Raw genomic sequence first — 15,029 nt, 5'->3', positions numbered from 1 at the left:
TTAGATACCTTCATTTTTAAAACATAGTTGCCAGATAACTGAATATATTTCTGCCAATGAAGAATAAGTTTAGTGAAGCCATCACAGAGGAACGCCACCTTCTGTTTCTGCAACTAACTCCTGACTGCTGTCTGAATTTCGTCATCAGAGTTGTAGTGATTTACACAAAGGTCTTCCTTCATTTTAGAGAAAAGATGGAATTCACACAGTGCAAAGTCTGGACTGTATGGTGGACACGGTACTGCATCTACTTTCAGCTTCTTCAGTTCTTCCTGCGTGGCATGAGGAGTGTGTGGCCTAGTGCTGGCAGCAAAACATTCTCTTTCTCCCTTCGAATTCTTTGTAAGTGCTTTTTTAAAGCGCAGAGAGTCACTACGAAAGGAGTTAATTATTGTTCCAGGAATTCAATACGGATGACCATCTGTATACAAAAAACAAAACAAACAAAAAAAAAAAACTGTTGAAATGACTTTTCCAACTGAAAGTTGTAATTTGAATACTTTGTCTGTGGTGACTCTGTGTTGATATTCCACAGACTGACGTTTTGTTTCAGGTTCATGTTTCAAGTTTCATCTGCATGAACAATAATGTGGAAAAAAGCTTCACCTTCAGTCTCAATGCAACAGATGTTGCTGCCAAATTTCAAGTCTGCAAACCTTTTATTTCAGGCATGAACATCTGAGGGAAGCCACCAAGAACAAATCTTCTAAATAATATGACCCACGTTCTTGTAAAATTCTATGTAGACAATTTCTGTCTGAGTGATGCACCGGAGTGGATAAAGAGCTGGCCTACCAATATGTAGACCTGGGTTCAGATCCTGCTCACGCTACCTGTCTGTATCCTTGGACAACACACATAATCTACAATGTCTCAGTCCACCTAGCTCCAAATGGGTACTGGCCTCAGCTGGGGAAGTAACCCGCATCAGCGTGGCGTCCCGTCCAGGGGGAGTCATAGACGCTCATTCACTTGACGCTACAGAATCTAGAGATAAGCAACAGCACCAACAGGCCTTGTGGCAGTCAGTAACGGTTACTTTTTTAGACCAAGCAGAGGGAAAAAAAATATGGAGTCACTCAATTCTGAGGAAAAAATTATAGAATCATGAAAAACAAAAGAACGCTCCAACACATCACTAGTATTTTGTTGCACCACCTCTGGCTTTTATAACAGCTTGCAGTCTCTGAGGCATGGACTTAATGAGTGACAAACAGTACTCTTTATCAATCTGGCTCCAACTTTCTCTGATTGCTGTTGCCAGATCAGCTTTGCAGGTTGGAGCCTTGTCATGGACCATTTTCTTCAACTTCCACCAAAGATTTTCAATTGGATTAAGATGCGGACTATTTGCAGGCCATGACATTGACCCTATGTGTCTTTTTGCAAGGAATGTTTTCACAGTTTTTGCTCTATGGCAAGATGCATTATCATCTTGAAAAATGATTTCATCATCCCCAAACATCCTTTCGATTGATGGGATAAGAAAAGTGTCCAAAAATATCAACGTAAACTTGTGCATTTATTGATGATGTAATGACAGCCATCTCCCCAGTGCCTTTACCTGACATGCAGCCCCATATCATCAATGACTGTGGAAATTTACATGTTCTCTTCAGGCAGTCATCTTTATAAATCTCATTGGAACGGCACCAAACAAAAGTTCCAGCATCATCACCTTGCCCAATGCAGATTCGAGATTCATCACTGAATATGACTTTCATCCAGTCATCCACAGTCCACGATTGCTTTTCCTTAGCCCATTGTAACCTTGTTTTTTTCTGTTTAGGTGTTAATGATGGCTTTCGTTTAGCTTTTCTGTATGTAAATCCCATTTCCTTTAGGCGGTTTCTTACAGTTCGGTCACAGACGTTGACTCCAGTTTCCTCCCATTCGTTCCTCATTGTTTTGTTGTGCATTTTCGATTTTTGAGACATATTGCTTTAAGTTTTCTGTCTTGATGCTTTGATGTCTTCCTTGGTCTACCAGTATGTTTGCCTTTAACAACCTTCCCATGTTGTTTGTATTTGGTCCAGAGTTTAGACACAGCTGACTGTGAACAACCAACATCTTTTGCAACATTGCGTGATGATTTACCCTCTTTTAAGAGTTTGATAATCCTCTCCTTTGTTTCAATTGACATCTCTCGTGTTGGAGCCATGATTCATGTCAGTCCACTTGGTGCAACAGCTCTCCAAGGTGTGATCACTCCTTTTTAGATGCAGACTAACAAGCAGATCTGATTTGATGTAGGTGTTAGTTTTGGGGATGAAAATTGACAGGATGATTCCAGAGTTTTTTCCCTCTGCATGGTCTAAAAAAGTAACCGTTACTGACTGCCACAATTTATTTCCTGATTTCTTATAGTGTTTCTTAAAGCCAGAACGTTGCCATTTGAAATGACTTTAGTTTTGTGTCATGTCTGTGATCTGCTTTTTTTCTACAAAATTAAACAACTGAATGAACATCCTCCGAGGCCGGTGATTCCATAATTTTTGCCAGGGATTGTAGTATACATTGGTTCTCTGGAAACAATTCATTGACTTTTTTCTTGTGAAACATGGTTGCTGACAGACGTCGTCCAACTCTTTGTTTGTAAAACCTACTGCTGTCAAGAACTCCGTGACAGCTCCTTGATTAAAATGGAATGGATGGCGAGCTTCTTTCACGGGGTTCCATTCTTGCCACAATAACAAAGCAACCATTCGCAATGACAGCTTTCCACTAACTGAGATTGTAGAGGGGAAGCTACAGAACATATGAAAACTGTTATGTGCCAGTGCTGCCAACTCTTGATGGAAAAAGAAAATGGAAGCATTGCTTTTCATTCAGCCCTGTTACATTATTAGACTAGTAAATGTTAGTAATCCTTAGTGTGCTTTTGATGAAGCAATTGGCCAAGGCCGAGGGAGCAAGGCTTCATCTTGCCATGAGTCACAAACTCTGATGTCCACATCAATAAAATCCTTACTGGGAATCCCAGACTGACACTCGCTGCAACCATTATCAGTACAGAGGGGCAGTGATGTCAAGTGGTTCTGTGATACTCTCATCTGGGATTGCCTGAAAGTGACGGATTGTCTTGAGGGAAGACGGAAACTACAGCTAAGAAGTTGTAGTTTCAGAAAGTGGTCTAATGAAGTCTCAGTGATATTCAGTCACTGATTTATCAATAGAAATATGACAAAGTTGATCAAGATGCGCCAGCAAGTTCCGAGGACTCCAGGGAGATAAATTGGTTATGGTTCGGATTTCAGTTCAGTTCTGTGAAATACACAAAATGTATTCAAACTTGTACAACACTTCCAATGTGGTCAAACAGTGTGAGGAACAGGTACAGGCTAATGTCTAGATGTATGTCCCTGTGTTGCCGACCGAATGGTCCCCCTAAAAAAAAAAAATCGGTCCCCCCTGATGACACGGTTCACGGATTAACACCTCATTTCTACTTCAAACTGCACACCAGTCATCATCTATCTCAGTGACAGATATCTGAAGGTTTTGTACAACAATCATTTCCACATAAATTCAGCATTATTTCATCATAAAAGGCGGCTGAAGCGATCACAGAATCACAGAATGCAGCTAAATGAGCTGCATTCACTGCGCGTCGGACATTTAAAAATGTCACAGAATTTCATCTCGTTTCTGCTTAAAACGGCCTTGTTTCTGCTTACAACTGACTTTAGAATGATTTAAGAGTTTTTATCTTTATCATCTGATGGTTAATAATCCCATTAATCCATTTGATTGCTTTGGGTGAAGAGACTCCATATCAGACGTGCTCCTGTGGTCCAAAATAATGCATGCACAGATGCAAAAGGCAGACCGATTTTTAGGAGTGGACCGTTCAGTCTGCGACACTGGGTGTCTAAAACAAACCTTTAAATCATCATTAAATAATCATGGGACTTTTTCAAACCATATCTGCTGTGTACCCGAGTTGGCACAGTACGACTCCTTTAAGCTGACAGCAAGAAGATGGTATAATTTTAGTAGATTTGTCCTGAGTGATGATTATAAAATTTCATCATCATCTGTACAGTATGAAATTTTATAAATAAATTAGGCTTAATGGATAATTAAGTATACTTAATTATCCATTAAGCCTTAATTTAAGAACAAAATGATCACAAAAAAAATACCTTGTACTTTCTTTCCCCCTAATATGAAGTGAAAGGTTTCCACTAAACACCTTTTAAGTTATAGTGCGAGATTTGTAAAAGTCTGGTCCAGACACAGGAGCAGCAGGCTAACATTAGCCGCTCAGCCTAACAGTTAGCACACAAGCTAAGAGTGCTAAGAAAACTAACTCACCCTCCTGTAGGAGACAAGAAATCCCCGTCTTCATCGTCTCCGCCGAACATTTTGTCAGATGACTAGTTAACTTTGCTGACAATATGAAACATGCAGAGAAACGCGATACCCGTCTGTGTCTTTTAAAATTCCGCTGTCCGTCTTCCTGTTTCTGAACGTCAGCTGACTCCTCACCTGATTTGACAGCGGTTACACCTGCCTACCGCTTGATGGCGCCACCGTCCTGTGCTTGATCAAAACTTTGAGCAGGATTGAGCAGAGTAGATTCCCCTGTCCATTATTTTAATTCCATTTTAACTCTAGCACTAATTGACATGATGCAAATGCTGAAAATCATGTTTAAATATTTGTATAATAATAATGATTTTTTTTTTTTAATTTTGTATTTTTGTCCTAATAACACAGAATACTCATCCTACTGTTGACTAAATAGATGTCCCATTTCCTTTCGATCTCAGTGTTAATGCTTTTAACTCATGTCTAAACGACCAAATTTGTCCCACTTTTAGTTTGTAGAATTTGATTTCATGATGTTTACATTTTTCAATTACTATGTCACTGGACCTTCCATAACTCATTTCAAACTCTTAAAAATTTCTATATCTGACTTCGTCCATTGATCTTGATAATGATTTTTTTTTTTTACATTTTATTTTATTTTAATTACATTTTTTTGTTCTCTAAGTATTAAACAGGATGCATTTTGTTCTTTAGCTTTAAATTATGTTGAATATCTTTTCAACAATACATGTGTTGGTCATTTTTCCCCTTCAAAAAACAATCAAGCCAAGAAAACCTATTCAAGGCAAATTTTTACTGTAATTTATGAATTACTAGTCAATTTTTACCTGAGGCCGTCAAATGGGACCATGGGGTATTGTGAAGGCTCAGCATAACTCCAGTTCTATTGCTGTCAGATTCTTGAAATTCACAGGAAACATTCTTGGGACACAGACCTTGGACAAGTTCAAAGATGGCTAACCTTGATGTATTTTAAGAGGATAAAAAGTCACATTCTGATTCAATCTGATCCGTTTTGTTTTTGAGTGACGCGGGTGACAGCCAATCAGAGTAGATCTGCACCGTGAGTTCAAACGATCTCTTCAAAACTGCTTCATTTTGTGTGTTTATATACATGTTTCTCACATATTATGTAAAGGATAGCGAGAAGTAAACACTTGTAAAACTGTAAACTCTGTTTTTGTAACCTGATAACACCACAGGAGTCATTTAGAAGACATTTTGTGGACCTTAGCTTGCACGCTAACTTCTGCTAACTCAAAGCTAACTTCCTATGGAGTTAAATTTATCTCAATAACTGCAAATGCACAGAGGGTGATCTACAAATATTCCTTGAGTTGAACAACATGAACAAATGATGATTTCATTTGAACATGTACAAATTGTACATAAGACAATAGGATCATAATAATTAATTAAACAACTTCAAATTATAAAGCCCACAATGCTCACAAGGCCGAGGGTATTTTAGCATTAGGTTATATTTATATAAGACAGTTATCCTCTCTGTACATAAATGTAGATATCAGTCAAAATCCGGTCACACCAGATTTTTCACTTTTTCTACTTTTGTCATGTTTAAATAATAATAATAAGAATAGTGAATTCTAGCAAACTACAAAATAAAGTGTTCAAGCAAAACTGTCATGTGACACCATTGAACTAATCATCACAAGGTTTCCGTTTTAATGTTTGTACATTTTAAAATATAACCTCTGGATAAAAGATTAGTATGAATAATATATAAATAATATGTCACGACACAACAATTAATGAAGAAACACATTTTAATGTGAACTTAAGTTTAGGATTATAATGAATGTTGCTGTAGATCTTGAATTTTTAGTTTGGGATTTCAAGCAAATATTGAATAAAAATATAACTCTGCTAAAATACCCTTGGTCATATGAGCATAAAATTAGGAAACAGAATGTGACCTTTTGACCCCTTAGAATAGGTCATGGTTAGCCATCTTTGAACTTGTTCAAGGTCTGTGTCCCAAGAATGTTCCCTGTGAATTTGAAGACCCTGGCAGCAATAGAACTGGACTTATGATGAGCACAGACAAAAGAACAGATGGGTAGGCAGACGGGCAGACAGACGGAAGGCCTTCGCAATACCTGATGGCCATATTTTGGCCGTGGGTAACCAGACAATAAGTCTATATGTGTGTTTGTACAGTAGTCTGCACGTTTGGAGCAGTTACATAAACTGTAAAAAAAAAAAAAAAAAGGGTGCAAAATTAATAGGGACATCGTGTGAAATCAAGAAAAACAATTTTTAAAGAAAACAATGGAGTAGTGTTTAACTTACAGCAATAAAATGTGTAACAAAACTGAAATAGGAATTTAACAGTACAGATATTTTAAAATAAACATATTCCATTGTGAAATTTAAACACAGAAAAACTGTAATACCAAAAACTGTACAACACAGTTAGGCCATGAGACGAGACCCGAAAATGTTCTTAGAAAAGGATTTTTGTAGCATAGACCTGGTAACTAAAAAAATCCTCCTTTTTATATGAAGATGAAATAGTGAACAAATTTCAGCTTGTTACCACAAACAACACTTGCACATTTTTGAGCAAAATTACTTTATTGAAATGTAATAGGAAGTCGTTGCTAAGGGGCATGGCTGCATAGCAACCACTCATTTTGCAGTGAATACAATTTGTAAAATCATATTTTTCTTGAAATATACATTAATTAGATCATTTCATTTGTTCTCTCTGATTTTCATCGCAGTTTTTTTGCTGAAGCTCCACTTAAGAGAACATTTGCACAAATTTTCAGTGCTGAATCATTTTATTTTATAAACTCCACAGGAAACAGTTTACGGGTAAGCAGATGGACAAATATTTTGTTCAACTTTATTTTAAATAACAAAATGGTTTTGCCATTGTGCAATTTCAGTGGAAACATTAAGTGGAATTTGTCCAAATGTATTTATTACTCATGTATTCTGCACATTCATGTTCTGGGCATGTTGAAATCATCCAAACTGTGTGTCCTGTATAAAATGTCTTCTTGTTCCTGACTCATACTGATGCTTCCTCCCTCTTTACCCAGGCAGTGGACTGACGTTGGCCAGCAAAGATGCTGAGAAGCATTTTGTCCAGTGCTAGGGACCTGTTCCAGTCTCTGGCCAAGAACAACACCGTGGACTTGCTGGTGAGGATGGCTGCTGCTGGTGCCATCTGCTATTACAGCGTGAAATGGTATTCTGAAGCCATGGACCCAACGTCCAAACAGAAAAAACAAGCAAAGAAACAGGTACATGGTGTTTGATCAGATTCCTCATCCTTTATGTGCAGGTCTTATTTGTGTGTGTGTGTTCAGTGGCAACAAACAGGATGTGAACCTTTGAGCTGTTACACGTCTGAATGTTTGAAAGACGCCAGATGTTTAAAAATCAGGCTTCTGTGTGGAAACATTTCAAGAATGATGCCCTTTAAAAGGACAGTGAAAACTGACGTCTACAACATGACATCAAGAAAAATATAAAATCCAAAATGCAAAAGTCACGAGTAAATCATTACTTTTATAGCCAGTTTTCTTCAGGTAGGTCAGGGGAAACATGAACATTTACAACTGTTTCTATTTCCTATTGATTGATCATCAATCATTAGGAAACAGAAACAGTTTGGTCCTTTGTGGTAAATCTGTCTCTGAAAAACTGCAAGAAGGACACCAGTGAGGGAAGCCACCAAGACACCAAGACCAGCCTGAAGACCTTAGAGACGTCTATAGATGTCAGTGGACAAACTGTGCCTAGTTTTCCAGAAGGCACATGGGAGATGAAAGCCTAGATTTGATCTGTTTTTTATTCATTTATATATTTTAAATGAAAATCCTTCTGTGCTCCACTATGAAGCTGCCAGTTATTGATCATTTGATATATTTTTATTTTTTGCTGAAGTGTGTGTCTTTTGTTTCCAGGCAGAAGCGCAGATGGAGAAGATCGGCATCAAGGGGGTCTCCCTAACCGATCATGATGTTATGTGTCGGACGCAACCCGGAGAACCGACCAGCGTTTGAAGGACCCAGTATGAAATAAGCAGAGCACGGTACAAAGGATAACAGAGTTTAATAAACATAACAGTGAAGTGATACGAAAACAACAAAAGAGTGCGCGGTCTGGCGTGGTGGATTGCGGTGCGCTCCCAGCAGCGCTAACGGTCCGGAGCCAGAAAACTGTTCGGACCCAAGGACCCCGCCGACACCCCCCAGGTGGCCGCGACAAACCGAGTCTGTGAAAGAAGAAATCATTATGTGAGTCCACACTCAACACACAGAGAGACCACTCAAAGGTGTACAAACAGCAAACACTTCCTGGCTTAATTGCAAATCAGCTTCCCACCCTGCAGGCATAGAACACCCCGTTCACAAAACTCCACTGTAGTGGAAGCTGATTTAAACGACTAACATACAGCTCAATATAATAAGGTGTGAGGGACACCACATTTACTGACTATAAATGTTAGTCACAAAACCAAACATACCTCAGGAAGTGTGCTGACAAGCGTGAGACCTCACCCCTTCCTCTTTCACAGACCATGCATCAAACCTGGACGTTCTCTGCATCCACTGATGGGAGATGGCTCTAGAGACGACGATCTCACCCGTCTGGTCACAAGGTCGAGTCTCTGGCAAATACACACTGTGTACTCCAGACTTAAATGCTACCATGTTCCAATCCATGTAGATGCACCACAGCTGTGAGTCCTGACGAGCTGCATGTGATCAGCCTCAGGTGATCAGGGTGAGGTCCTGATAAACTCAGCTACACAGCCACTCAGTCCCAAATGCGCACCACCTGGGAGGAAAACCAAAAGACAGAAACAAAAGACACACAAAAGCCAGCCAGGCACGCCAGCCACAACAGCACCCCACCCTCACGGGAAGCCTCCCGGCGACCACACAAACCTGGCCCAGGAGAAACACCCCCCTCCAGGGACCATGGCTGGAAACCGTATCTGCATTCGTCTTCCAACAGAATCTTCATTTAACAGAACGGTTGATGTCTTCTCCTCTGGCTGCATCTTTGCCTTTGTTTCTGTCAGTCACTTAGCACAGGTGTGGCCAGGAGTTCTTAAACCTGTGCGGTCAGCCTTTGTCCAACCATGTTCAGTCTGATTAGTCATAAAACAAAAAAGACAAACACAAACAACCAAACCACCCCCCCCCTCCCAGAGGACCGTCCCATCAAACCCCGGGAAGGGGAGAAAAGAAAAACAACCCAAACTTAAGCTTGCAAATAACAATGCTAACACCCCCCCCCCCCCCTCCCCCAGAGGGACCGTTCCATCAAACCCCGGGAAGGGGAGAAAAGAAAAACCCAAACTTAAGCTTGCAAATAAAAATGCTAACACCCCCCCCCCCCCCAACGACATGTAGGGACCAACACCCCCCAGAGGACATCCCGCCAGCTCCAGGAGTAATAACCACAGCCGAGGTCCCTCTGGGATCCAACGTCACCCACGGGGACTCCCAGCGCCTCCCAGAGGACCATTCCATCAACCCCAGGAGACGCCTCCCCTCATGACCAACGGACCCAGCCCCGGCCGTCTATGGCTAGATGGACCCACAGCCCTATCCCCCCCAGAGGACACCACAGTCACACCCTGAGGGCGGAAACTGGGGGGAAAAACAAAGGAAAGAAAAAAAAACATACAAACAAAACAACCCCAACCTCACCCCCTTGGCGCAGTGGAAACTGGAAGCACGTCCAGCGTCACCAACCGTGACTATACCCCAGAAGCCAACCGGGAGGAGTGGAACAGCGGTTATGGCAGACGGCACAAAACGGCGCCACTCCTCCGACTTCCAAACCAGCCACCAGCTGCGGGTATATCCCACTGCCCCAAACCTCAGCCACGCCGATGGCAGACGGCTCAAAGGCGCGCTGAAGCCGGAGGTGGAACAGGGAATCAACAAACAAACCCCCCCCCCCCCCCCAGGCACCGAGGTTACCTGGGAAACGCCCAGCATAACCAAACTGCACCACTCCAGCAACGCCGACAACCTACGGCTCACACGGCTGGAGCCAGAGGAGAAGAGAGGGAATAAAAAGAAAATACCCCAAACCCCCCCCCCTCCCCTCCCGGGTGCAGAGGTTACCTGGGAAACGCCCAGCATAACCAAACTGCACCACTCCAGCAACGCCGACTCTACGGCTCACCCTGCTGGAGTCAGAGGAGAAGAGAGGGCATAACAAAAAACAAAACAAAAAAAAGAAAAAAACAACCCAATTACCCCCCCATCACCCCCCAGGGGACCGTCCCATCAAACCCTGGGAGGTGAAACTAAAAGAAATAAAAAGAAAGACTAACAGACTAACATAAAGTTGCTTGGGTCCTTTTTGTGCTCCAAACAGACTGCAGGGACACGACCCCAGACACTAATAGTGTAAAAAAAAAAATCCCACACAAAAACCAACTCAAAAAACACCCACACAAAATGAACTAACACAAAACAAATAAGTGATTTATACCGTCAAGCTCAAACAAATGGAACACACCTGTTCCAACTTAAGAGCTTGACGCTAATGTGCCTCAGTCACCAACAGAGGGAGCCAGAGTGCTAAAAATGAAAAACCCCCTTTGGTAACTGAGAAAACAAACTCAAGCTGCTCTTCTGTGCGCAGCTGTGTGTAACACACAACCAAAAATGTGATTCAACTAAATAACACCGGAGCTGACACAACAGACGCAGTAGCTATCATTACCCGGGGAAACGGGGCTACGACTGTAACACAGGAAGCACCGCGACCCGTGCCACAGAGCTCCGCCGTGCGCGTTCACCCATTACAGACTCACTCCTGCAGCTCCCGTTTAAACCTCTTATCCGGTCGAAGTGTGACGCGAAGCCGTCGCCAGTCACACTCCACCACGACCCACGGATAAGGCACAAACACAGGAACACGGCTGCAAGAGAGCACGAATCAGTATTCAGTAATGGGTTCTCAAACACGCACCATCCGGGCGGAGAGCACCCGCAACTGATCCGGATAACTTCTGAATGTCTGCTGCCACCTTCCCGGCGCGTTACCGTCTCTGCTACCGCTGGGTCCGTGATGTTTGGCCAGAGACTACTGTTATGTGTCGGACGCAGCCCGGAGAACCGACCAACGTTTGAAGGACCCAGTATGAAATAAGCAGAGCACGGTACAAAGGATAACAGAGTTTAATAAACATAACAGTGAAGTGATACGAAAACAACAAAAGAGTGCGCGGTCTGGCGTGGTGGATTGCGGTGCGCTCCCAGCAGCGCTAATGGTCCGGAGCCAGAAAACTGTTCGGACCCAAGGACCCCCGCGACACCCCCCCAGGTGGCCGCGACAACCGAGTCTGTGAAAGAAGAAATCATTATGTGAGTCCACACTCAACACACAGAGAGACCACTCAAAGGTGTACAAACAGCAAACACTTCCTGGCTTAATTGCAAATCAGCTTCCCACCCTGCAGGCATAGAACACCCCGTTCACAAAACTCCACTGCAGTGGAAGCTGATTTAAACGACTAACATACAGCTCAATATAATAAGGTGTGAGGGACACCACATTTACTGACTGTATAAATGTTAGTCACAAAACCAAACGTACCTCAGGAAGTGTGCTGACGAGCGTGAGACCTCACCCCTTCCTCTTTCACAGACCATGCATCAAACCTGGACGTTCTCTGCATCCACTGATGGGAGATGGCTCTAGAGACGACGATCTCACCTGTCTGGTCACAAGGTCGAGTCTCTGGCAAATGCACACTGTGTACTCCAGACTTAAATGCTACCATGTTCCAATCCATGTAGATGCACCACAGCTGTGAGTCCTGACGAGCTGCACGTGATCAGCCTCAGGGGATCAGGGTGAGGTCCTGATAAACTCAGCTACACAGCCACTCAGTCCCAAATGCGCACCACCTGGGAGGAAAACCAAAAGACAGAAACAAAAGACACACAAAAGCCAGCCAGGCACGCCAGCCACAACACATGAGATGAGCATTGCAGCTCATCTCATTGATCCCAAATCAATGAAGGTAACAATCCTCAGTCAAGTTGTACAAGAATGACCTTTTTTACTGTTATTTTGAAGGCCAGATTTCACAGTACAGTGTGTTCTTGCAGGAGTCATGGACAGATATTGCTGGTCTTGATGATATTATTGAGGCGCTGCAATTTAATGTTATCCTGCCCATCCAGGAGAGGGACCTCGTACCTCAGTCCGAACTCTTCATGCCTCCTAAAGGTACAACAACACGTCATCAAATCACATCAGTCATCATCACAAATGAACACATTTCCCAATGAGGCCCTGTTTGACCATCTGGAAACACCAACATCCTGATGTTTGGTTTTGTTTTGTTTTTTCTTGCCTTTGCAGGTGTTTTGTTGTGCGGCCCTCCTGGCTGCGGTAAAAAGATGATCGCCAAGGCGGTAGCTAAAGCCTCAGAGTGCCACTTCATCAATCTGCAGGCATCTGCACTGACAGACAAGTGGTACGGTGAATCCCAGAAGCTGACAGCTGCCATCTTCTCATTGGCTGCAAAAATTCAACCGTGCATCATCTTCATTGATGAGATTGGTGAGTGTTGCTCTTGGAAACCTACAAAACTGAGGTTTTAACCTTTGACCTGTATAAGGATGTTCATATTGTGTCTTCATACTTTGATGTTGCTGCTTTTTCTGCTGTTTCAGATTCATTTCTGAGGAATCGGTCCAGCCAGGACGGTGAAGCCATCGCAATGATGAAGGCCCAGTTCTTGAGCCTGTGGGACGGTCTGCAGGGTTCCGGCCAGGTAAGAGCCAGCGTGTCTTTATCACATTAAGGGGCGAGTCAAAGCCACAAATCTGGGCTTGCAATCTTCCCCAGCCCATGAGCAAGCACATGAATTCAGTGTGATTTGTGTGATTGTAGGTGATGGTGATGGGAGCCACTAATAGGCCATACGACATCGATCCGGCTATTCTGAGGAGGATGCCCACCGCGTTCCATGTCAAGCTGCCAGTAAGATGTGCACACACAGCAGCACTGCACATTTTCACTGCACTGCACAAAGAACACACGTGTCCAACATGGTGCACGTGGACAGTATGAGGACGCAGCATCTCTGTCTCCTGGTTTTTAAAAACCCGTGCAGACGCTCAGACTGAACTTAAAGGCCCTGATTGGCTGCTGAAGAGACACCTGATTGACACGCTGGAACCACTTGAATTACACGTGTTGAAAGAAACAAAGTTCAGGTTTCTTGATGGTGTTACGGTATTTATTGCTCACCATGATTTTCCTCTTGTCCACATGGTGTCCAAACATCTGGACTCAGTCCATCACTTCAAACACACAAAGTGTCGCTCACCAGCCTCAAGCTGCAGTTACAGGATTTAAATTACAGCAAGACATTTTCTGACTCTTTAGGTTTATTTCAATGAATCATATCTTGTATTTTCATTTGATATCCAGTTTTTCTCTTTTAAATAACAAAAATCTGTCTTTTTCCAGAATACAGGACAGAGACAACAAATCCTTCGGCTAATCTTAGCACGAGAAAATGTAAGATATTTGTGTTTTTATTTTGCCTTCACATCATGAATTTGTAAACCCACGTATAGTTTTTACACCAGCAGAAGACAAAATGAACAGAATGGTCCATGTGACTGTCTCATGTTGTGTCCTGATCTTTCATGTGTAGGTGAGCAGCTCCATCGATCTGAAGGAGATCGCTGAGCAGACAGAAGGGTTTTCTGGCAGCGATCTGAAAGAGATTTGCAGAAACGCTGTGATTCATCAAGTCTACGAACATGTCAAGAGGAGGAAGAGGCAGAGTACTGAGCAGCAAACCGACAGCCAGGGTGGTGGAAGGTAGGTGGACTGAGAGGCAGCACGTTTCTGGAGTCAAATATTCACATTTTAAAGGTGCCTGCTCTGTTATAGAGTGTGTGTGACCTCTGACCTCATGTGTCTCCTTTTGCAGTGCTGTGGAGGAGCAGCGGATGCAGCCAGTCACCCAGGTGGACCTGCTCTTTGGTTTAACCAAGCTGAAGGAATCTAAGCAGGCCACGTCCTCCGCTGTTCCCAACACCACCAGACCCTGAGCAGAAACCCCTCCTCTGAACAACGACTCGCTTCAAGGTCCAAACAATGAGACTCGCGTTCAGAATATCGACGCGACCTCATGACCCGCCACAGAAGACCGTGGAGCAGAAACCTTGAAGCAGTCGGAGCTGAAAGAGGAGGCGGAGTCTATCAGAAACCACCAGAAACACTCTGAACGTTCTGTTTGTGTGGATTTCTGACCGTCACTGTCAGTCATTTTTAAATGTGCTTTCCTCATTCAAATCAACTTGTCTTTACACACAAAATCAGAATTACTTTCACTGTGTCCAGATTTTGTAGTTTTTCTGTTTAACTGAATAAAAAGAATGTTAGAAGTTTGAGTGCTGAATTTGTCTTTTTGACTCCACACACCAAAGTGTCCCTGCAGGAGTCCTGATTTGTCCTCATGTCCTTTAGAAACCAAACACTTGATGCATGTTTCAGTCCCTGTTTGTCCCATGTGTCACACGTTGTGGTTTTCTTTTGACCCCGTGCAGTCACCCGACCTTTAGTGCTGATGCCACCGTTTGGTGGGTGGAGATGGTCCATGTGCTGAATGTGCTGCTCTCTACATCTGTTCAACACTCAGCTGATATTTTCTT

The 15,029-nt window shown here is 42.9% G+C and overlaps 2 protein-coding genes across 5 annotated transcripts in view; one reads left to right on the top strand and one right to left on the bottom strand.

The window, feature by feature from the left end:
* Positions 1 to 4,500, bottom strand: part of fkbp15b (FKBP prolyl isomerase 15b) — a 52,670-nt gene extending 48,170 nt beyond the window's left edge. For all 4 annotated transcript variants that reach the window (XM_034171308.1, XM_034171311.1, XM_034171310.1 and 1 more), the window contains exon 1: positions 4,318 to 4,500. In XM_034171308.1, the coding sequence (XP_034027199.1) occupies positions 4,318 to 4,367 (50 nt within the window). In that variant the 5' untranslated portion in view covers positions 4,368 to 4,500. The remainder of the gene's footprint in view (positions 1 to 4,317) is intronic.
* An 8,069-nt stretch (positions 4,501 to 12,569) lies between these two features.
* LOC117510011 (ATPase family AAA domain-containing protein 1-A-like) lies at positions 12,570 to 14,426 on the top strand. Its single transcript, XM_034169618.1, has 6 exons — positions 12,570 to 12,582; positions 12,718 to 12,918; positions 13,032 to 13,132; positions 13,252 to 13,341; positions 14,024 to 14,193; positions 14,306 to 14,426. Exons 1-6 carry the CDS (start codon positions 12,570 to 12,572, stop codon positions 14,424 to 14,426), a joined length of 696 nt encoding a protein of 231 aa, XP_034025509.1.
* Positions 14,427 to 15,029: the final 603 nt, after the last annotated feature.

This window comes from Thalassophryne amazonica, chromosome 5 (genome assembly GCF_902500255.1).
Source record: "Thalassophryne amazonica chromosome 5, fThaAma1.1, whole genome shotgun sequence".
NCBI classification, from domain to species: Eukaryota; Metazoa; Chordata; class Actinopteri; order Batrachoidiformes; family Batrachoididae; genus Thalassophryne; species Thalassophryne amazonica.
This window is presented reverse-complemented; position numbering and strand designations above follow the sequence as displayed.

Bases quoted from the DNA above. Each gene is read 5' to 3' on its own strand.
- LOC117510011 (XM_034169618.1), top strand. The intron at 12,919-13,031 runs GTGAGTGTTGCT...CTGCTGTTTCAG, and splicing joins CATCTTCATTGATGAGATTG to ATTCATTTCTGAGGAATCGG. The intron at 13,133-13,251 runs GTAAGAGCCAGC...GTGTGATTGTAG, and splicing joins GTCTGCAGGGTTCCGGCCAG to GTGATGGTGATGGGAGCCAC.